Source organism: Carcharhinus amblyrhynchos, chromosome 11, assembly GCF_965287045.1.
Source record: "Carcharhinus amblyrhynchos chromosome 11, sCarAmb.v2.hapA, whole genome shotgun sequence".
Taxonomy (NCBI): Eukaryota; Metazoa; Chordata; class Chondrichthyes; order Carcharhiniformes; family Carcharhinidae; genus Carcharhinus; species Carcharhinus amblyrhynchos.
The window spans coordinates 19,553,219-19,577,108 of NC_137334.1; the positions used below are offsets into that span (position 1 = coordinate 19,553,219).

The 23,890-nt window shown below is 46.0% G+C and overlaps 1 protein-coding gene across 6 annotated transcripts in view; it reads left to right on the forward strand.

Moving 5' to 3' along the window:
• Positions 1-23,890, forward strand: part of nbeal1 (neurobeachin-like 1) — a 243,819-nt gene that overhangs the window by 140,486 nt on the left and 79,443 nt on the right. For all 6 annotated transcript variants that reach the window (XM_080198681.1, XM_080198685.1, XM_080198682.1 and 3 more), the window contains 7 exons: positions 1,088-1,668; positions 13,355-13,487; positions 14,933-15,052; positions 17,377-17,680; positions 19,367-19,452; positions 20,868-20,957; positions 22,993-23,179. In XM_080198681.1, coding sequence (XP_080054807.1) covers positions 1,088-1,668; positions 13,355-13,487; positions 14,933-15,052; positions 17,377-17,680; positions 19,367-19,452; positions 20,868-20,957; positions 22,993-23,179 — 1,501 coding nt within the window. The remainder of the gene's footprint in view (positions 1-1,087; positions 1,669-13,354; positions 13,488-14,932; positions 15,053-17,376; positions 17,681-19,366; positions 19,453-20,867; positions 20,958-22,992; positions 23,180-23,890) is intronic.

Consider the following 23,890-nt stretch of genomic DNA (forward strand, 5'->3'; position numbering starts at 1 on the left):
TTTACCATTGCACTAATTTACTCAAGAAGCAGGTAGTTCGATCTCAGCAGGATTTAATTTTTTACAGATGGCAATTGATTCTGAGTGTCGCAGGCTGATGATACATTTCCCAGTGCCCTGCAGCCGCCATTCCTCTGTGTGTGGTGTTGTAAAACAGCACCAGCAGGAAAAGACATCTCTCTCAGTGCAACACCCCCTCACCTTGCAATTAAGCACATGTTCTGAGTTGTAAAGGATTTTCACTAGTTTAGGCTTTAATTTGGAACACAGGAAATGGGAGCAGGAGTAGGCTATTCGGCCCTTCAAGCCTGTTCAGCCATTCAGTAAGATCATGGCTAATCATTGACCTCAACTCCACCTTCCTGTACGTACCTTCATACCTAAACCTTGAATAAGTTGAATTAGAGGAGACAGTGGCATAGTGGAGTAGTAACCCTGAAACACAGGCCATTCAATAAAAATCTGGAAATAAAACTCCAATGATGACCATGAAACCATTGTCATAGAATCATAGGATCCCAGCAGAGCAGAAGGAGGCCATTTGGCCCATCAAGTCTGCACCAACCACAATACCACCCAGGTCCTATCCTCAGGACCCCATGCATTTACCCTAGTTAGTCTCTCTGACTCTAAGGGGCAATTTAGCATGGCCAATCCCCCTAACCTGCACATCTTTGGAGTGTGGGAGGAAACCCATGCAGACATGCGGAGAACGTGCAAACTCCACATAGACAGTAATCCAAGCCAGGAATTGAACCTGGATCCCTGGCGCTGTGAGACAGCAGTGCTAACTGCTGTGCCACCGTGCTGCCTTGATTGCCGATTGTCAGAAAAACTCATCTGGTTCACTAATGTCCTTTAGGGAAGGAAATCTGCCGTCCTTACCCCGGTCTGGCCTACATGTGACTCCAGAGCCACAGCAATGTGGTTGATGCTTAACTGCCCTCTGAAATGGCTGAGTGAGAATCTCACTTCAAGAGTGATTAGGGATAGGGAACAAATGCTGGCCCAGCCAGTGACACCCATGTCCCATGAATAAATTTTAAAAAAATCACTGAGTGTGTTGTGCGTTATTTTCTGCTTGCAGGCCATTGAAGGTGAACATACTTCTGTCGGGATGTTGGGAATCAGCAATGTCCAGCCCCTTCTGCTCCTCATCCAGTGGCTTCCAGAGCTAGACTCTTTTGAGCTACAAATCTTTGTTTCTGATTGGCTGAAGAGGATATGCTGCATCAATCGTCAAAGCCGCACGTTCTGCGTCAACGCCAATATTGTGAGCCGGATCCTCGTGACATTGAACTATCACGCTAGACTACACCGTACCTCTGCGGAGAATCTGATCGGACTGCTGGGCTCTTTGGGCAGCCAGTCACTGAGCTCGGGAGAACTCTTGCAGTTGATGAGGTTATTGAGGACAGATGATCCGAAACAGGCCCATCCCTATGTTGTCCCTGTGACGTGTGCAATACTGGGCATAGCCCGGAAACAGGGACTAGATAATGCACTACAGTACTTTAACCTATCCCACAGCATGGCAGGAATCATGGTGCCCACCATCCAGCGTTGGCCCGGCTATGCTTTTAGCTTCTACGCGTGGTTGTGTCTTGATCAGGGACAAGAGGCCAGTGGAATCTTTGGGAAAGGAAGCAAGAGAAAGCAGCTATACAGGTAGGACACAAACAATTCCTTCATCAAAATTGAACTGTCCTTTCTCTTGTGGTTCAACTGGGCAGGACTGTGGACAGTGATTAGCACTTTTGCCTCACAGTGCCAGGGACCCAGGTTCGATTCCCAGCTTGGGTCACTGTCTATGTGGAGTTTGCACATTCTCCCCATGTTTGCGTGGGTTTCCTCCAGGTGCTCTGGTTTCCTCCCACTGTCCAAAGATGTGTAGGTTAGGTTGATTGGCTATGCTAAATTGCCCCTTAATGTCCAAAGATGTGTAGGTTAGGTTGATTGGCTGTGCTAAGTTGCCCCTTAGTGTCCAAAGATCTGTAGGTCAGTTGGATTGGCCATGCTAAATTGTCCCTTAATGTCAGGGAGATTAGCAGGTTAAATGTGTGGGATAATGGGGTAGGGCCTGGATGGGATTGTTGTCAGTGCAGTCTCAATGGGCTGAATGGCCTCATTCTGCACTGTGGGGATTCTATGATTTTCTAGTCCAGACTTGCATTGTGCAGTAGCCCAATCCCCTGCTCCCAAGATATTGCTTACCATCCTATAGGAATGGGCAGCTTAGACATTGTGGCCTCCTCATACATCTGTCACTAGGCCACCTGGATTGCCCTAGAGCCTCTGAAGATTGTGAACAATTATGACACAGTAGGAGGCCATTCAGCCTGTTGAGTTCATCACAACTCTCTGTAGAGTGATCCAGTTGGTTCCATTCCATCTCTCCCTCCCCCCACCCTCTCCACTGCCTTTCCCTTAGTTGTTTCTCTCAAGTGCCCAGATTTTCACTTTGGAAATTATTCATCATTTCTGTTGCCACTTCAGTTGTATCAGTGTAGAATCATAGACCCCCTACAGTGCAGAAGGAGGCCATTCTGTCCATTGAGTGCACTGACAACAATCCCACCCAGACCTTATCTCTGTAACCCCATGCATTTACCCTCGCTAGCCCCCACAACGCCCCGACCCCGACATGAAGGGATGATTTATCATGGCCATTGCACGTCTTTCGGACTGTGGGAGGAATCTGGAGCACCCGGAGGAAACCCACACGGTCACAGGGAGAACATGCAAACTCCACATGGGCAGTGTCACCCAAGGCCGGAATTGAACCCAAGTCCCTGGCGCTGTGAGGTACTAGTGCTAATCACTGTGTCACTGTGCTGCCTAAGGCAAGGCCTGTGAGCCAGTGGTAGCTGCCATCAACACACAGGGTGGAATTTTCCCATCCTGTCCGCCATGGGAATTATAGCAGGCGGGGCACAGACCATGCAAAGGTCCATTGACCTTGGGTGGGATTTTCCTGTTTTGGGACAAGCATGGCTGGAAATTCCTGCCCCAAGTGTGGCTCCCCAACTCTATCTGTCCATTTTCAGTAACTGCTTTATCCTCGAGGTAATGCCTACAGGGCAGAAGGAGGCCTTTCAGCCCATCAGCTGCTCCCACAACAACCCCATCCAGACCCTATCCCTGTAACCATTTATACTGCTAATCCCCAGACACTAAGAGGGGAATATTCCCATGGTGAGCCAGAACCCAATCCAGCATTATGTTCCTTTCATTTTTAACATTACAAAGTGTGTACCGGGCCTATCTAAAGTTAGCCTTCTTTACCCGTCACTTTGACAATGTGGTACACTATTTACCAATAACTATATCTAAGTATGTGCAATGTACAGCAACAATTATTACCATAGCAACCTCCATAGAGAGAGTATTCAACCATTAGTGTCCTGTTATGTTTTAGTCTGGCTCTCACATTACAACTTTTCTGCAAAAGTGGCCATTGTTCGAAAAATAGTGGCGATCACTGAGCTCATTTTTTTGTCCATGGGTACAGAAGAGCCAGATTCTAATTAACTGGGGTGGCATGGTGGCACAGGGGTTAGCACTGCTGCCTCACAGTGTGAGGTACCCAGGTTCGATTTTGGGTCACTGTCCATGTGGTCTCTGCACGTTCTCCCTGTGTTTGCATGGGTCTCTTCTGGGTGCTCCAGTCTCCTGCCGCAGCCCAAAGATGTGCAGGTTAAGTGAATTAACCATGCTAAATTGACCCTTAGGGTGGGATTTTTTTCAGCTGTGCTTGCCCAGAAACCGGAAGATTCCCCCCCAGGTCAGTGGACTTTTGCATGGTTTGCCTCCTCCACAGATAGGAATATTCCCCTCTTAGTGTCAGGGATTAGCAGTGTAAATGCTTGAGGTTATGGGGAGAGGATCTGGATGGGCCTGTTGTGTTTAGGCATCACCTAAAGCTGTCATAATTTTCTCGAGGGTAGTTAACCAGTGATCCCCACGACCCACAAGAATAACAGAAGTCTTGTACACCTTGATCAAACTGCTTTTCATTCTCCTTTGCTCCAAGGAGAACAATTTCAGCTGAACCTTCATTTCTTCCATTTGCTGTAAAATCATAAGAACGTTTAAAAAAAAGTGTCATTTTCCCCATTCTCTTTGAACTCTTTTGCTTGTTAGTTTTTAGAGATGATGGGGTGAGAGAAAAGGTGTTTTTACTGATGTAACCTCCAGCAGAGTTTGTAACCGTGCCTAAGCCACGTGGAGATGTGCAGGAGCCAGAGACTTGAGCCCTGATTCAGTCCTGTGCCTGGTTTCATCTGGATTGAGTTTTGCTTCTTGCCATGAATCTTGCTTTTCTCTGGAACAAAATTGGATTTTCGGTGAGGGAGATATGAGATAAATCTCAGGTTATATGCTGCAGTTAGAATTTTTTTAAGAATTTATTGATGGCATGTGGGCTTTGCTGGCTAGGCCTGCGTTTATTGCCTGTCCCTAATTGAGAAGGTGCCGCCTTGAACCGCTGCAGTTCATGTGATGTAGGTAAACCCACAGTGCTGTTAGGAAGGGAATTCCAGGATTTTGATCTAGTGACAGTGAAGGAACGATCAATATATTCACAGATCAGGATGGTGAGTGGCTTGGAGGTGGGGGCTCCATGATGATTGACATGTTGATTGATCAGTGGTGGGATTCTGGGGGAGAGCCAGTTGACAATAACTCGTATTGTCCATAGGCTGTGAGCATCGCTGGCTGGGCCAGCATTTCTTTCCCACCTCTAATCACCCTTCAACTGAGTGTCTCACTCGGCCATTTCAAAGGGCAGTTGAGTCAAACGTATAGCTGTGGCTCTGGAGTCACATGTAAGTCAGACTGGGTAAAGACCTCAGATTTCTTTCCCTGAAGATGGATTTTCTGTGCCAATTGACAGTGACTTCACAGTCATCGTTAGACTTTTAATTCCAGATTTTATTGGATTCAAATTTAACCCGACTCCTGGCATTTCAGCATCCGCTGTTTAACTAGAGTTTGTGCTGTGTTGGCGTATTCCCTCTCATTTGCCTCTGTACTTTGTAGGCTATTTTTGTCTTTAAATGAAGTTCAGACGGATTTATTAAATGGTGTTTAGTTTTAAAATAGCTGTTTGGGAATGATATTTATGGGTATTGTGTTTGGAAGCAGAAGGAAACTGCAACCACAGAATTGAGTCTGAATGCTCGTTCCATGAATAGTGCAAGCAACGTCCCCCAGTGCTGAAACTTGTGCGGAACCTGTGGGTCTTATTGATAAGGATGCTTCCCATCGAGCAGTGAGGCTTGAGAGCATTTGGTGAAATATATTTTTCTGTACAAGTAGAGAAACAATGTGACCACGGGGATTTAATGTATTCAGTGTAGGGCAGTCTGATACTGAGCTAGGAATTTGTTTGTTCAGTATTCAGATGTCTCCAAAGATGTGCGGGTTAGGTGGATTGGCCATGCTAAATTGCCCTTTAGTGTCAGGGGAACTAATAGGATAAGTATGTGGGGTTACGGGGATAGAGCCTGGGTGGGATTGTTGTCGATGCAGGCTCATTGGGCCGATTGGCCTCCTTCTGCACTGGTAGGGATTCTATGATTCTAGCTGGCTCGATGGGCCTATTGGCCTCCTTCTGCACTGGTAGGCATTCTATGATTCTACTGAGTGGGAATTTACTATACGCAGTAAATAACTGCCCCGTAATGCTGAATTGGAAAAAAATCAGTTCCATCTATAAGTACACCTTCCACATGGAGAGGCGATGGCCTAGTGGTATTATCACTAGAGTATTAATTCAGAAACTCAGCTAATGTTCTGGGAACCTGGGTTCAAATCCCACCACGGCAGATGGTGGAATTTGAATTCAATAAAAAGTATCTGGAATTAAGAATCTACTGATGACCATGAAACCATTGTTGATTGTTGGAAAAATGTCCTTTAGGGAAGGAAATCTACCATCCTTACCCTTGCATGGCCTACATGTGATTCCAGAACCACAGCAATGTGGCTGACTGTCAACTGCCCTCGGGGAACTAGGGACAGACAATAAATGCTAGCCAGCCAGCGATGCCCATGAATAAGTAAAAAAAAATTCATTCCCTCCACCACCAATGCACATTGTCAGCCCTGTGTGCCTCCATAAGTTACACAGCTGGAATTCACTGAGGCTCCTTAGACAGCACCTTCCAAACAGTGACGCCCACCTCTAGGACAGTGTTTTTCAAACTCTTTCCCAGTGACCCCCTTTTCCAAATGGCCATCCCTCGTGACCCACGCTTACTTAGCACTTGTTTCTGACCCTCTCTTCCGCCTAACGAAATTATCCATATCTACAGTTGGCTTACTAGAGGGGGAAAAAGAATTGGCACCAAGTGCCAGTACAGGGCACGCTGACCTATTTATTCTTGCCTCGTGTGAGCATACACTGTCCTGCAACAGGAGTTTACCCAATGAGAAAACAGGAAGAAATGATCCCCTTTGGGGATCATTTTTGGCAACCATTTTCCAATATCCCATGACCAACTTGCAGGTCGTGACCTCCACTCTGAAAAACACTGGTTTAGAAGGACAAAGGCAGCAAATACCTGGGAACACCACCACCCACAAGTTCCCCTCCAAGCTACTCACCATCCTGAGTTGGAAATATATCAGCCATTCCTTCATTGTCACTGGGTCAAGATCCTGGAACTCCCTCCCTAACAGCACTGTGCATGTACCTACATAGTAAGAAGTCTCATACCAGGTTAAAGTCCAACAAGTTTATTTGATAGTAAATCCACTAGCTTTCGGGGTTTGACCCTTTGTCACGTGTACCTACATCACAGGGACTTCAGGGTTCAGGAAGGTGGCTCAGCAGTGTCTTTTCTCAGGGGGCAATTAGGAATGGACAATAAATGCTAGGCTGGTAAGTGATGCCCATGTCCCATAACAATTGAAAAAGGAAGCTCTGTAATCACGCCTTAAGTGGTTGATGACCACGGAGTGCGTGTGTTCATAATGTGGCCCAACAGGTGATCAGCCTATCCTGTAAACCCTTCCAGTAAGCCTGATGGCAGGTGGTAAGAGTGGGAGTGCTTCCTGATCAGCCACACTGCCAAAGACAATGGGAAGTCACTGCAATGCTTTGCCCAACACAATCACGGAGCCAATGCAGTGGAGGTCCAGGCTTGCCAACAGCCTGTTAGGAATCTACACAAGTTAATGTGTGCACTAGCAATGCTGAACCCAATAGCAGAGGTCCTTTTGAAATTCTCCAATGACTTCTCCATTCAGATATATTTTTCTTTGATTGTATTCATTTGCAATGTGTGACATGAAGAAACTGGAGGAAAGGATAATAATGTTTTTCAAATGTGACTTACTGCCACTAGAATTTCAGTGAAGTCAGCGTACAAACTCGGGGTATACCCCCTGTCGATTGTATACACTAGGGTATATTCCCTGTCGATCATACACACTTGGGTATATTCCCTGTTGATCATTCACACTAGGGTGGCTTGACTTCCCTTCTGTAGCGGAAGCCGTAACGTCATAAGCCAGTCGTTCGCACACTTGGGTAGTTAGCAAGTTTCTAAACAAGGCTCCGCATCAGACTCGAGAGGCGACCACAAGGAAGCAAGGCTGTGAAGAGAATCAATGCGGCCAAGCTAAAGAACCCCAGCATAGCTTCAGCACTGGCTGAAGACTTAGAAATCAAGCTTGCTGACCTATGCCTTGCAGGCAGCGCTGAGGATGACTGGGAACGCTTCAGAGATGCTGTCCATTCATTTGCACTGAAGATGCTCAGGCCTTCTACCCGCAAGCAGCATGATTGGTTCGATGAGAATGATGAGGAAATACAGGAAATATTATTGAAAAGCACCGTCTTCATCGAGCCTGTCAGAACGACTCATCTTCAGCTGCCAAGAAAAATGCTTTTACCAGTGCTCGCAGGACAGGCCCGAATAAACTGCGTAAAATGCAGGATGCCTGGCTGAGCACCAAGGCAGATGAAATACAGGGATATGCTGACAGAAACGACTTGAAAGGGTTCTATGAAGCCCTCAACACTCTCTACGGACCTCAATCTGTCAGGAGTTCCCCCTTTTGAGTACAGATGGTACAACTCTCATTACAGAGAGGGTTGAGATCCTGCAAAGATGGGCTGAACACTTTGAAGCCGTCCTCAGCTGACCGTCATCTATTAACGATGAGGCAATAGACAGGATTCCCCAGGTCGATATCAACAGCGCCATGGATGACCCACCAGTAGTAGCTGAAGTCACGAAAGCTGTCAGCCAGCTATCCAGTGGCAAAGCCCCTGGGGCAGATGCCATACCCACAGAGAGCTACAAAGCTGCTGGTCCTGTACTTATCGAGAAGCTCACTGAGTTGTTCCAGTCCTTTTGGAAGCAAGGATCCATTCCTCGGGAATTTAAAGATGCTTCCATCGTACACTTCTACAAGAGGAAGGGCAATAGGCAAATATGCGACAACCATCGAGGAATCTCGCTGCTCTGCATCACAAGAAAAACCCTTGCAAGAGTCCTCCTAAATCATCTGGTCACTCATCTGGAGCTGGGCCTGCTTCCATAGTCGCAGTGTGGCTTCCGCAAAGGTCGTGGAACTACGCACATGATTTTTGCTGTGCACCAACTTCAGGAGAAGTGTCAGGAGCAGAATCACGAGCTCTGCACAACCTTGTTGACCTCACGAAAGTCTTCAACACTGTCAGCTGACAAGGTCTGTGGAGAATCGTGTCAAAGTTCGGCTGCCCCCCTCCCTCCCAAATTCATTCAGATGGTACGCCGGTTCCATGATAGCCAGAGTACTGGATGGCGGAGAATCCTCTGAGGCATTTCCAGTCACCAATGGCGTCAAACAGGTCTGTGTGTTCGCACCCACACTGTTCAGCATGATGTTTACTGCCATGCTGAATGATGCCTTCCAGGACAGCGTTGCTGGAATCAGCCTCAAGTACAGAGTGGATGGGAAGCTCTTCAACCTGACGAGACTTCAAGCTATTACCAAAGTGAAGGAGACTGTTCTGAGAGACTTCCTCTTTGCCGATGACTGTGCCCTGTATGCTGGCTCAGAGCCAGAGATGCAAGTCAGTATGGACAAATTTTCCACGGCTTGTGACAATTTTGGACTCACCATCGACATTAAAAAGACCGAAGTCATGCACCAGCCTGCTCCTCATGCACCAGCCTGCTCCTCATGCACCGTACACAAAACCCATAATCACAATCAAAGGGCAGAAACTACAGGCAGTGGACCAGTTCACTTATCTTGGCAGCACTCTCTCCCATGTAGTGACTATTGATACAGAAGTTAACTGCAGAATAGCAAAGGCAAGTTCTGCTTTTGGTAGACTGCGTTCCACTGTATGGGAACGTCAAGGAATCAGCCCAGCAACAAAACTGAAGGCCCACAGCGCCGTGGTACTCACTACCCTCCTGTATGCCTGTGAAACGTGGACTGTGTATCGAAGGTATGCAAAACAGCTCAATCGTTTCCACATGGCTTGTCTTCGCAGAATATTACACATCCATTGGCAAGACAAAGTACCAGACACTGAAGTTCTCTCTAGAGCAGGTCTACCATCAGTCCACACACTGCTGATGAGAGCGCAGACCTGGTGGGCAGGTCATGTCATCTGTATGCCAGATGATCACATAACCAAGCAGCTCCTTTTTAGGGAGCTCTCTGCTGGAAGATGCTCGCGTGGAGGACAGAAGAAACGTTACAAAGACTGACTCAAGACCTCCCTGAAGTCGCTTGACATAGACACAACCACTTGGGAAACGCTGGCACAAAACCACCCTACCTGGTGCTGCCTTATCCACAAGGGCTGTCAAGTTTACGAAGCAAGGTGCATTGCTGAAGCACAACTTAAGCATGAGCTGCGCAAGTCCAGAGCCACCAGCGCAAGTCTGCCCAATATGTGCCAGAACATTCCGTGCCCAAATTGGCCTGATCAGTCATCTTCGGACACACCGCATCCAGCCTCAAAATGACTGATGATGTCGAGGTCCTCATCAACGACAATGGACGAACAACAACATACTTCCGTCGATCATACACACTAGGGTATACTCCCTATCGATCATACATATGAGGATATTCTTAATCCCTGTCGAGATCATACACACTAGGGTATTTTCCCAGGTACAAAGAACAACCCAGCACGGGAAACAGGCCCTTTGGCCCAACAAGCCCGCGCCGCCGCATCACCCTACACCTATTCTACCCTGCGTGTCTACGAATAGAACCCCTGACTTAGTCAGATTCAGGGGAGAATAGTGTCAATTTGGTAAAACCAATCAGCCTAAGAGCACATCTTTGGGGTGTGGGAGGAAACCGGAGCGCCCGGAGGAAACCCACGCATCCACAGGGAGAATGCGCAAACTCCCACAGACACAGGCCCAAATCCATGTATCTGCACAGCTAGCAGTGCTAGTCACCGAGCTGTTGCGGCGCCCGTCTACCGGTCCAGGATCAAGCACACACACCGACACGAAGTACTAGGCCACTCCCGGAACCTCCAAGAGTAGCCCACGCACGACCCACCGTGTGCATGCCCCTTGTTTGACAACGAGGTGGACCTCCACCTGCGGAATAAAAGACAAAAACGTTAATCACAAGCCTGCCTTTCCGGTGTCTCCCGAGGTTCTAACCCTTATTTAATAACCCCTACCATAACCCTCCATCCTCGTTTCACTCATGTGCCTATCTAACTGAACCTTAAACGAGTCCAACGTTCCCGCCTCCACCACCCTACTCGGTAGCGCGTTCCATACCCCCACAACTCTCTGCGTAAAGAACCTTCCTCTCATATCGATCATATACACTGGGGTATATTCCCTGTTGATCATACACATGAGGGGTATATTCCCTGGGATTTAGAAGGGTAAGGGGCTGATTTGATAGAAGGTTTCAGGACATTAAAGGGAGCAGATGTGATAGAGGAAAAACTATTTCTGGTTGGAGAGGGTAGAGCTCTGGTCATTGTGAAAAATAATTAGTGCCTGGGCCTTTCAAGAGTGAAATTAGGGAATATTTTTGCACACAGGTGATGGTGGAGGTTTTAAAATCTCTTTTGCAAATGTCAGTTGAGGTCAGGTCAATTGTTAATTTTAGTAATAAGATTGGTCGATTCTTGTTATTGAAAGTTGTTCAGGGAAATGGGCCAAAGGCGGCTATTGAGAGTTAGGTCACAGATCAGCCATGATCTCATTGGACGATGGAGCAAGCTCATGTGGATAAACGACTGACCACCTCTCTGAGTTTTTGTTTCTCTTCCAGCGCCTAGTGGTGTACAAGGCAGACTTTTATATGTCCTCTTAGCAAGGATTTTCCCTGAACAGGCCGCTAGCCTGTCACTGGAGGCTCACAGCTTGAGTGATTCCGCCCCACATCAAGCATGGCTGTCCCACTTTCGCCGTTGCCATTGGCTGACCAGAAGTCTCTCCCACCCGTACCGCTAGGCATTGGCATGTTGGGGAGGATTATGCAAGTTGATACTCAGCCTGCTGGCAGCGCATTATGAACGCACCTTCCATGATCATCAGGTCCTGGAGTGGGACTTGAACCCGGAGCTCCTGGCCCAGAGGCAGGGATGCTAACTCACTGTTCCACAAGAGCCCCATCATCTTCCTGAGTGTGTGTGTGAAATTTAGCAGCATGCCTAGCTGTGCACATTGGATTATTTGTGGCCATTCCAAACTTGCTTGTGTCAGATTTTGAAATGCACTGAGGTATGTGTGTGATTTTGATTTTATGTGGGGCTCTGCTAAATAAGCTGAGTGTTCATAGAATCCCTACAGTGCAGGAGGAGGCATCAACTTTACCTGACAGAGCACCCCACCCAGGCCTTATCCCTGTAAGCCCATGTATTTACCCCGCTAGTCCCTCTGACAATCAGAGACAATTTAGAATGGCCAAATCACCAACCCAGACATCTTTGGACTGTGGGATGAAACCGGAGCACCTGGAGGAAACCCACGCAGACACAGTGAGAATGTGTAAACTCCACACAGATAGTGACCCAAGCTAGGAATTGAACCCCTGTCCCTGGTGTACAACCAGGAATATCCCTTTATTGATCAATAGTGGTCAAACAACTACGTGATCTGGAGTTTTGAAGAATAGACCCATTGTTTTGGAAATTAGATACTGCAGCCACCTTCATATGCGTGTGTCTTATCTTCCTGAAGGCAGGTATTCTTTTCAGATTAGACCACTAGTAAAAAGTCAAGTAAGCTAGCTTGCATATAGGTGTGAATGAAAAGAATATCGTTTTTGAATTAATTTGAAACTTTCCGTGTTGTAATACAAAAATAACACAGTATGTAACTCCATCCTGGTTTTGGGCTAATTCCAGGATTGACAAGCCACTGAAATTAGTTAGATATATAATCAGACATTTCCACTCCAGATTTCTGCATGGACTATTCTGAGTCAGCTAGATAAGATGCCTGACTCCTGACCCAGTGCTGCTTGTCCGCTGGTCATTAGTATCCTAGGTGTGGGTTCCTGACAGTACTAGAAAGAGTGCAGAAAAGATTTACTAGGATGCTGCTGGGAATTGATGGATTGAGTTATAAGGAGAGGCTAGATAGACTGGGACTATTTTCTCTGGAGCGTAGGAGTCTGAGGGGTGAACTTATAGAGGTCTATAAAATAATGAGGGGCACAGATCAGCTAGATAGTCAATATCTTTTCCCAAAGGTAGGGGAGTCTAAATCTAGAAGGCATAGGTTTAAGGAGAGAGGGGGAAGATACAAAAGGGTCCAGAGGGGCAATTTTTTTCACACAGAGGGTGGTGAGTATCTGGAACAAACTGCTAGAGGTAGTAGTAGAGGCAGGTACAATTTTGTCTTTTAAAAAGCATTTAGACAATTACATGGGTAAGATGGGTATGGGCCAAATGCAGGCAATTGGGATTAGTTTAGGGATTAAAAAGAAGGGCGGCATGAACAGTTTGGGCCAAAGCACCTGTTTCCATGCTGTAAACCTCTCTATGACAGGTGTCCTCCCACCCCACCCCATTCCAATGGATTCCGAGGAATCCATTCCAACATAAGAACTCGGGATATTGCTGGAATGCCTCATGCTGGAGCGATATATGTGAAAAAAAAATTTGTCTCGCAGTTGTTATTTAATCTGCATTTCTTGGAGCTTGTATATTCTACAGATTTAGCCCTTGTGTTCTGAATTTAAGTTGATCGCCGCATTGAGATAAACTGTAATTCCTGAAAGAATGTCCTATTGGCTCCAAGTACTAAAGGTGTTTTGGCATCATGCAAAATACTGCAGCATGTTTTTGTTTGCAACTTTTCCACTCTTAAGCTAGGGCACAAAATGTTTTAACCTGTGATGTTTTGTTTAGTTTTTTCACAGCCAGCGGGACGGGTTTTGAAGCCTTTCTGACCTCCGCAGGAGGGCTGGTCGTAGCAGTTTGCACAAAGAAGGAATACATGACAGTGATGCTGCCCGACCACTGCTTCTGTGACTCTCTCTGGGTAAGAGCCTGGCCTCGTGTTGGGATATGTTTTGTTGCTTTGACCCCTCGGTCACTGCAACCTGAGCACAGCTGCTGTGTGCCCTCCTCTTTCAGCTCCCTCGGTGTTCAAATGAAAAGACAAACCTCTTGAGATTCAAGTTCAGTTTCAGTTGATACACTTGCCTATGTTGTGTATACTTTCGTCTTGTTTCCTTTCACAACTGCAGGATGCCCTTATACACTTCACACCCACTGTAATATTTGTGAGTGCTCCCCCTTGTTTGTCCATGGAGTGTCAATTGTAGAAAAGGCAGCCACTGATTTGAGACTGGGACAGTTCCACAAACAGCAATGCAATGATTGTCAGATAATTTGTTATTTAGTGACACTGATTAGGGTGGAATGTTGGCCAGATGACTGGGGAAAACATTCCTGCTCTTTCTTGTTGTGGACTCTTGTGCACATGTCTGAGGGGTTTAGACCTCCAATCCAAAGGATTTGAGCATCAGCCTTTTTTGAAAATTCATTTATGAGATGGGATGCTGGCTGGGTCAGCGTTTATTGCCTATCCCTAATTGCTTCTTGAGAAGGAAGTGGTGAGCTGCCTTTTTGAACCACTGCAGTCCCTGTGGTGTAGGTACACCCACAGTGCTGTTAGGGAGGGAGTTCCAGGATTTTGACCCAGTGACAGTGAATCAGTGTTGCTTGTTTCTGGAATAGGGCAGGAGCCCATGAGTGAGGGTTCATACATTCATTTCCAATCTATGTCAACAGCTGCTGTAGACTAGCTAGACTGAAGGTCACTTTGGCATTCTGTCCTTCAATGTCGCCAACCAAGCGGATGATGGAAGGCTGGATTGGTACTGCTCTAACTACAGTATCACTAGATCACATCAGAAATCAGGATGTGAATCTTAGGGAACCGTCTGACCAACTTAGTAATATGAACCCATATTCTGGATCCGTAGGCTAACAATGTTGAAAAGTAGATTTACACGCGTGTGGTTTAGTCACTATACCATGACTGTCCAAGCCCAAGCTTCCTTTGGAGGATTAAGATGGTGCATGGAGTGTAAAGGCACAGATTCTAATCCTCCATTCTATTGAAGTCCTTACTGAAGCCATGCAAAAGTGAGGCTATGGTGTTTTCCCGCACACTGTTAGAATAATTGCTTGGGGATGCTGGGGTCGTTGTCAGATTGCAGTAACTTGTCCCACTGTGGTCACCAAAGAAAGTGTTCTTCCTGAGGACTAGAAACAGGCTGCCCATTCCACATTTTCTATACAAAGGCATGCAACCTAAAATATAAAAATTGACTTCATCTGTGCCCTTAATTGTTGGGTAAGTGTCCTTTCTTTTAAGTATTGGATGTGTGCGCTAGTGTTGACGCACCCGTTATAAATGCTGCAAGTGACCAGATTGCTTTAACTATTCAGCTGAGCTGTGATTGTTTCTCTTAACAGCATAGTATAGCTGTGGTACATGTCCCAGCAAAGCGTCCCTTTGGTCAGAGTTTGGTGTACATCTATGTTAATGGCCAGCAGAAGCTGTCTGCACCGCTCAAATTCCCCACTATGAATGAGGTAAGGTTTTATAACTGAATACGCTGGCGTACTTTCCTTTGTGTTTTCAGCTGTGGTATATTTCAGTTGTGTCTAGGCTAGCGGGCTTTCAGGAGGGTATAGAGAATAGGGACGATGTCTTGGTCACAGCAGAGGATGTTCAGTGAGCTGGCAGTGGAATGGGCGGTTTGCACAGTGAGTTGGGCAAGGAGGTGTCCTAGAGGGTATTAAAGAAAAGGCCTAGTTTTTTTCCATGAAATGAATGACGTCTGTGACAAATGAAGAAAATATTTTACAGTTTGTGAGAGTATTCCACTTTTATTTCACGTGAGTTATCCCCAGCATGATCAACCGTTTACCGCTTTCACTGGTCACGCCAGCCACTGTTTCCAGAGCTTACTGCTTACCAGCTTAATTTTCGAATAAATAACATGAGGCATTGTGTTCACCAACCATCTGAATCTGAATGTTATGCTTTAGCCCTTCTCTGCATTGTAAGGGATTCTGTGGTTCACAGAATACCACATGCAGAAGAGACCCTTCAGCCCATCGAGTCTGCACTGATGCATGAAAGGCCCTGACCTGCCCACCTAATCCCAGTTGCCAGCACTTGGCCTATAGCCTTGAATGTTGTGGCGCAACAAGTACTCATCCAGGTACTTTTCGCTGTATACTAATATATGTGACAATAATAAATCAAATCAAATATTTTTTAAAGGATGTGAGACATCCTGCCTCCACCACCCTTCCAGGCAGCACATTCCAGACTGTTACCACCCTCTGGGTAAAAAGCTTTTTCCTCACATCCCCTCTTCGCTTTTAACTTGTGTCCCCTTGTAACTGACCCTTCAGCTAAGGGGGAACCAGGGTTAAGGTAGGTTCTCACAGAACAAACCAACAAAGGGATACAAAATGAAATGGGGGCAGAGGTTATAATGTAAAATTGCTGGACTCATGTTGACTCTGGGAGGTTGTCATTGCCAGGTCAAAAGAAAGGGTGCTGTGGAGCAATCCTAATGTGATTCTGGGAGGGACTGGAATGGGTAAGAGCAGAAATCCATGACATAGAACAAACACAGTTAAAAACCTTGTCAAACACGGTGTGGGAGAATCCTTGGTTGAGGAAAGTTGGAAAGTTCTTACAGCAGCACATTTTAAAGTCAACCAGTGAGCGGGCTATTCTAGACCTGGTAATGTGCAATGAAGCAGGTTTAATTAGTAAAGGAGCCTCTAGGTAGCAGCGATCATAACGTGGTTGAATTTCACATTCAGTTTGAGGGAGAGAACAATGAGAAGTGTGACCTCTAAGACTTAAGGTCTTAAACTTAAACAAAGACAATTAAAGGATATGAAATACAGAATTGGCAGATGTGAACTGGGAAACCAGGTTAGATAGTAGAACAGCAGAGACACAGTGGCAGATGTTTCAGGAAATATTCCAAACTCTCAGCAAAGAAAGACTCTAGGAGAAGGATGCGCCATTTTGTGGCTAGCTAAGGAAGTTAATCTTAGTGCCATATTGAAAGAAAAAGATTAGTGCTAGGCTAGATTTTAGAAATACCACAGGGTGGCACAATGCTGCCTCATAGCGTCAGGGATCTGGGTTCAACTCTAGGCCTTGGGTGACTGTGTGAAGTTTGCACGTTCTCCCCATGCCTGTGTGGGTTTCCTCCGGGTGCTCCAGTTTTGTCCCACAGTACAAAGATGTGCGGGCTAGGTTGATTAGCCATGCTAAATTTCCCTTTAGTGTCAAGGAGTCTAGCAGGGTAAATAGGTGGCGTTAGGGGCTAGGGGCCTGGGAGGGATTGTTGTCAATGCAGCCTCAATGGGCCAAATGGCCTCCGTGTGCAATGTGACAATTCTATGAAATCAGCAGAGAACGATGGGTGATTGAGGGGACAGATTGGAAAGTGGAGTTGAGACCACAATCAGATCAGCCAATGGCAGAGCAAGCTGGAGAGGTTGGGTGACCTATCCCTGCCCCTAATCCTTGTGTTCTTGTTCCAGCGTGGAAGGTTGCATTGCCTGAACAAATACAGTGGAGGCAGAGAAACTGGGAGAATGGAATAGATAACTTACAAGAAGCGGACTACGAGAAGCTGTTAGCTGGATAGTTGTGGGAGTCAGTGGATTTATACTGAATGTTGGTTTGATGGCCTATTCCCAGAAATATAGACAAAGAAGTCAAGGGAGAGAAAGGAAGAGTCAGAGATGGAGAAGGCAACAGTAGGAGGGTGGAGATTGGAAGCAAAGTTGATGAAATTTTCCAGTTCAGGGCAAAAGCTTTGGTATTTCTTTGTATTTCTATCACTGAAACCTTGTTAATTGTTTCCTCCCCACCTCAGCCTTTTACCTCATGTTGTATTGGATCAGCTGGTCAGAGGACCACTACCCCACCGCCCTCACAAATCCCAGATCCCCCATTCTCCTTGTCCATCTCCTCTGGACGTGCATCTCTTAGCGCGATTCTTTCCTCATCCACCTGGAGCGGCCTTTCGGGCAAGCCGGAATCAGTGACAAAACTCATTTCGGCTGGGACTCAGGATAGTGAGTGGGGCTCCCCGACGTCCCTGGAGGGTCAGCTGGGTTCTGTTCTAGTCTTCCACGATGCACTACAATCCTCGCAAGTGAAGGCTCTGTATCTATCAGGTGAGTAACAATCGGCATTGGTTTCATGGTCATTGTATGGTCTGTTCACTTCTTAGAATAGACGTAGGCATAACTGATCAGAAATAAAACTTCATTTATTGAACATCATTTAGGATTAGCATTTACAGAAAGCGAAAGATATTCATTTACTGGTAAGAAAGAGAGAGATAATACAGACTCGATCCAAAAGACCCGAAGAGATCGGAAAGGCGTTAAATGAATATTTTTCGTCAGTATTCACACAGGAAAGAGACAATATTGTTGAGGAGAATACTGAGATACAGGCTATTAGATTAGACGGGATTGAGGTTCATAAGGAGGAGTGTTAGCAAGTATAAAAAAGATAAGTCCCCTGGGCCGGTTGGGATTTATCCTAGGATTCTCTGGGAAGCTAGGGAGGAGATTGCAGAGCCTTTGGCTTTGATCTTTAGGTTGTCATTGTCTACAGGAATGGTGCCAGAATACTGGAGGATAGCAAATGTTGTCCCGTTGTTCAAGAAGGGGAGTAGAGACAATACTGGTAATTGTAGGCCTTACTTCTGTTGTGGGCAAACTTTTGGAAAGGGTTATAAGAGGTAGGATTTATAATCATTTAGAAAGGAATAATTTAATTAGGGATAGTCAACATGGTTTTGTGAAGGGTAGGTCATGCCTCACAAACCTTTATTGAGTTCTTTGAGAAGGTGACTAAAAAGGTGGATGAGGGTAAAGCAGTTGATGCGGGGTATATGGATTTCAGTAAAGCGTTTGATAAGGTTCACCACGGTAAGCTATTGCAGAAGATACGGAGGCATGAGATTGAGGATGATTTAGCGGTTTGGATCAGAAATTGGCTAGCTGTAAAAAGACAGAGGGTGGTGGTTGATGGGAAATGCTCATTCTGTAGTTCAGTTACTAGTGGTGTACCACAAAGATCTGTTTTGGGGCCACTGCTGTTTATCATTTTTATAAATGACCTGGATGATGACATAGAAGGATGGGTTAGTAAATTTGTGGAAGACACTAAAGTTGGTGGAGCTGTGGACAGTGCAGAAGGATGTTGCTGGTTACAGAAGGACATAGATAAGCTGCAGAGCTGGGCTAAGAGGTCGCAAATGGAGTTTAATGCGGAAAAATGTGAAGTGATTCACTTTGGAAGGAGCAACAGGGATACAGAGTACTGGGCTAATAGTAAGATACTTGGTAGTGTGGATGAGCAGAAAGATCTCGGTGTCCATGTGCATAGATCCCTGAAAGTTGGCACCCAGGTTGATAGGGTTGTTCGGAAGGCGTACGGTGTGTTAGCTTTTACTGGTAGAGGGATTGAGTTTCGGAGCCATGAGGTCATGTTGCAGCTGTACAAAACTCTGGTGCGGCCGTACTTGGAGTATTGCTTACAGTTTGGTTTTCCTCCTGGTGCTCTGGCTTCCTCCCACACTCCAAAGATGTGCAGGTTAGGTGGATTGGCCGTGCTAAATTGCCCCTTAATATCCAACGATGTGTAGGTTAGGGGGATTGGCCATGCTAAATTGTCAGTTAGTGTCCCAAGATGTGTAGGTTAGAGGGATTAGCGGGGCAAATATGTGGGGCTATGGGGATAGGGCCTGGGTGGGATTGTTGCCAATGCAGATTGAATGGGCTGAATGGCCGCCTCCTGCACTGTAGGCTTTCTAAGGTTCTATAAAATGTGTTCTTTTCCGGTGACAGGCCCGAATTGCATTTCTCCACTGAAACCTCAGGACTCAGACCTTGCTGACCTCACAAGTAAACTGCTTCTGCATTACACGCCAAAGGTAAGTTACAGATAAACCCAAGGATCTTGGATAGTTTTGTTTCCTTTTTAAAGATTTTGTTCTTACTCACTGCCCTTTCCCCAGGAGCCATTGATTCCATTGGCACTGAGCATCCACTGATATCCCACACCTTAAGTAGCCAGACTTCTTCCTGCGTGAGAGGCATGCAGTTCTATCACTGGGGGAGGGGGGCAGCACCCGTGCACTCCAGCAGAAATCATAAGAGTGAGGAGGAATGGAAACTCTGGTTGACTTCGCTCCCCCCTGATCCAGGGTGTTTAGAACTGTTGAGGCCCCCAGCGACTGTGATAGCTCCAAACCAGCGACCGTTACAGGAGCAAAAGTAGAAAATGATGCGGATGCTTAAGAGGTCTGGTGGCATCGATAGAGAGAGTCCACACACTCATCGAGCTGCAATGACAGCTCTGTTTTTCACTCCACAGTTGCTCTCCTGTCCTGTGAAATATTTCTGGCGTTTTCCACTTGAATTTCAGATTTCCAGCATTTGTGGGTATTTTGCTTTCATATTTTATTGATTTTTTTTGAAAAAATGTCCTTGGGGTAGCAAGGTGAGGGATTATTGCCCATGAGAAGGTGGTAATAAGCCTGCTACCCTTCACAACCACAGTCGATGTGGTAGAGGGTCCACAGTGTTGTTAGGAGTTCCTGAATTTTGATTCAATGCGATAAATGATCCGATAGAATTGAGGGATTGAATGGTCTATTCCTGCACCTAATGTGTTAACCATGATATATGTCCAAGTTTTGATGGTGTGCGATTTGGCATGAAGCCTAGAGGTAGTGACGTTCCCATGTTCCTGGTACATTTGACTTTCCAGGTCATTTTCGTTTTCTTTTCATTCATTCATGTGACATGGTCGTCGCTGGCTGACCAGCATTTATTGCCCATCCCTAGCTACCCAAGAGCAATTGAGAGTGAACCACATTGCTGTGGCTCTGGAGTCACATGTAGGTTAGAGCAGGTAAGGATGGCAGATTTCTTTCCCTAAAGGACATTGGTGAACCAGTTGGGGTTTTCCAACAATCAACAATGGGTTTCGTGGTCATCAGAAGATTCTTATTTATTTATTATTTTTACTGAATTCAAATTCCACCATCTGCTGTATAGAGATTCGAACCCAGGTCCACAGAACATTAGCTGAAATTCTGGATTACTTGTCTAGTGATAATACCACCAGGCCAATTCAGCTACTTAGTAGATAAAGACCCTATCCCCTTTTCAGGAAGTAACTTTGTATTATTAATCCTCCCTCGATTGCCCAGGATGATGTAAAACTAACAAATGGTTTGAAACGTAGTATTTCGTTCTGAGAGTGTTAAAAACGTGAGATTATTTTTAACGTCCAGTATTCAAAATCCATTTATAAGTGTTGCATTTTCTGCATTTCTTGCAGGCCTGTAAAAGCCCCATCTGCCTCGATCTGTCTCCGAATCTCTTTCACGGGAGATTAACCGGGCATAAAGTGGTCAACTGGGACATTAAGGTATTTCATTCGGCATTGAAATGTTGGCGGTGATTATTATTGAGTTGCGGTAAGGATATTACAATGAAGAAACACAGACTATGTAAATGGACTGCTGCGCCCTATCAGGAATTACATTGTTCTTTCCACAGAATCAGAATACTGCAGAATGGGAGAATGAGATATGATGCGGTAGAACATTTTAAATTACGTTTTGATGTATTTCCCAGTTGAATGTTTTCCTTTGGTCCCACATTGGCAAAATTAGAGCCTGCCCCATCGTTACTGCTCTATGGTTGGTTGGAGTTGGACACCCATATGAATATCTGATCAAGAGGAGGCACAGGGCCGGCACAGTGGTTGACACCACTGTCTCACAGCACCAGGGATCTGGGTTCGACTCCTGGCTTGGGTCACTGTCTGTGTGGAGTTTGCATGTTCTTCCTGTGTCTGCATGGGTTTCCTCCGGGTGCTCCGGTTTCCTCCCACAGTCCAAAGATGTGCAGGTTAGGTGGATTGGCCATGCGAAATTTACCCATAGTGTCAGGGGGATTAGTAGGATAAATATATAGAATTACAGGGATAGATCCTAGGTGGGATTGTCATCATTGCAGGCTCAATGGGCCAAATGGCCTCCCTATGCACCGTAGGGATTCTAAACTTGCAAATGATGCTGTCAGCTGCCTAAAGGAAAACAGTATTCTATGTCCCCATCGCTTAAACCCTCCAGTAGGCCATCACATATATCAGTTCACTGGCCGGAACTGTTTGTTGGCAGCGCAGACATCAATTACAAGCTGCTGTTTGGCATGCTGCATTTTCGTAAATTCTTTTTGCCTTGTTTTTGCCCAGCTTTTCTCCAGGGGCTATCGATTCCATAGGCACATGGTGTCCTCTGATATGACCTCTTAAACAACCTGACCTCTTCAATGAGTGGCTGGTAGTTTTTTTTTGCTGTGGGCATCGCAACTTCTGAAAGTGTGTGTATGTGTCTGCGTGCGCGTGTGTCTGCGCGCGTGCATGCACATGCGTGTAACCCAGCAGCAAACACAAGGGTGATGAGGCATGCAATGCAGTGTCCTCCTCTAGGTATGATGTGGAGATGCCGATGTTGGACTGGGGTGGGCACAGTAAGAAGCCTCACAACACCAGGTTAAAGTCCCACAGGTTTATTTAGTAGCACAAGCTTTCGGAGCACTGCTCCTTCATCAGGTGAGTCCGCTGACCTGATGAAGGAGGAGCATTCCGAAAGCTCGTGAAACCAAATAAACCTGATGGACTTTAACCTGATGTTGTGAGACTTCGTACTGGTATAGAAAGATGTCTGCCCGTTCTATATGTGGACTGTTTAAATGTTGGGGCTTGGAACATAGTCTTCCTTTAGACAGCAGCTGACGAGGTCGTTTGGATCTTTGGCCAGACATCCAGTAATTATTTTGGGCAACTACCTGCCCTGTAAGAAGCTCTGCTAATTCTAGCCAAAGTGTGCACTTCAATAATGTCACTCATCTTAAAGGGAGATTCTGGATGCAACCGCAACTCCTAAGAGAAGCGGCAGTGATTGCTGTGTGGAGATTGCCTGTTGCAATATACAGTGTTGGTTACTTAGTAATCTCGCAGATCAGCAACTTGAATTGTTATCAGCCAGTGGGCGGACCAATTGAGTATTGGGAGGAGCTGCTACAATTTTTTTTGCCCCACTTCCCCCTCCCAGTCAAAGATATGATTCTATGGCTGTAACACTATATTCTGCACGCTGTCCTTTCCTTCTCTCCTATGAACAGTATGCTTTGTCTGCATAGCACGTAAGAAACAATACTTTTCACAGTATCCCAATAATAAATCAAACCATTGATAAAGCGCAGTGCCGTCATGTGGCAGATTGAAAGTAAAGAGTTGCTGAAACTTAGCACTGTGGAAATTGGAGTGTGAAATCCAGTTACTTGGTGTAGTGCATGTTGGGATTGGGATTGGAATTGAGTTAGAGTTGTGCTGCAATTGAAATTCTTCCGACAGATTGGTGATAAAATTCTGCTGTTTGTTTTTGACTCGGCAGGATATGATCAACTGCGTGGGTGGTCTTGATGTTCTTTTCCCACTGCTGGAGCAAATGAGCAATCTGGGAGGCCAGGGCTTGCTGAAGAACGGAGATAACAGCCATGGATCTGCTGACTTTGTGACCCCTGAAGCATACACCCCGGCTGAAGGCGACTGGGTGGTGATCCCTTCAACTCGAGCTTCTGGTGAGGCTTCATGCATTGGGCTTGTGATCTAAAAATGTTAAATTTGCAATCGGTCACCTAATCTGGGTAGCTATGAAGTGGAGATCTGGGTAGGTATGTGTACTGTTGTTACATCTCGGACTGGTTCCTATCCCTGGTGCTTGGGTTTATTGACATGTGACCCTTACATTCTTCCACTGCGTCCAAACATCTCTTTTCCAGCGTTTTCTTTTTGGGAAAATCTCAGCAGGTCTGGCAGCATTTGTGATGAGAGAAAAGAGCTGACATTTCAAGTCCAGATAACCCTTTGTCAAAGCTTACAGATTCTGCCAGATCTGTTGAGATTTTCCAGCATTTTCTTTTTCTGAGTGATTTGCTTTTTTTTTAGCCTTATCTCTTTTTCCCATTTGTGCAGTGTCAGAGGATCTGGCTTGAATTAAACATTGTTTTTTGCTAATATCTTTATACCTTTACCTGTTCGGGTACAGTGAGGGAGAATTTAGCACGGTCAAAGCACCCTAAACAGCGCACCTTTCAGACTGTGGGAGGAAACCGGAGCACCCAAAGGTAACCCACGCAGACACGGGGAGAACATGCAAACTCTGCTCTGTTCTTTTAGGATGGGAATAGAGGGATATGGTCCCCGGAAGGGTGGGGGGGGGTTTAGTTCAGTCAGGCAGCATGGTCGGTGCAGGCTTGGAGGGCCGAAGGGTCTGTTCCATTTGCTGTAGT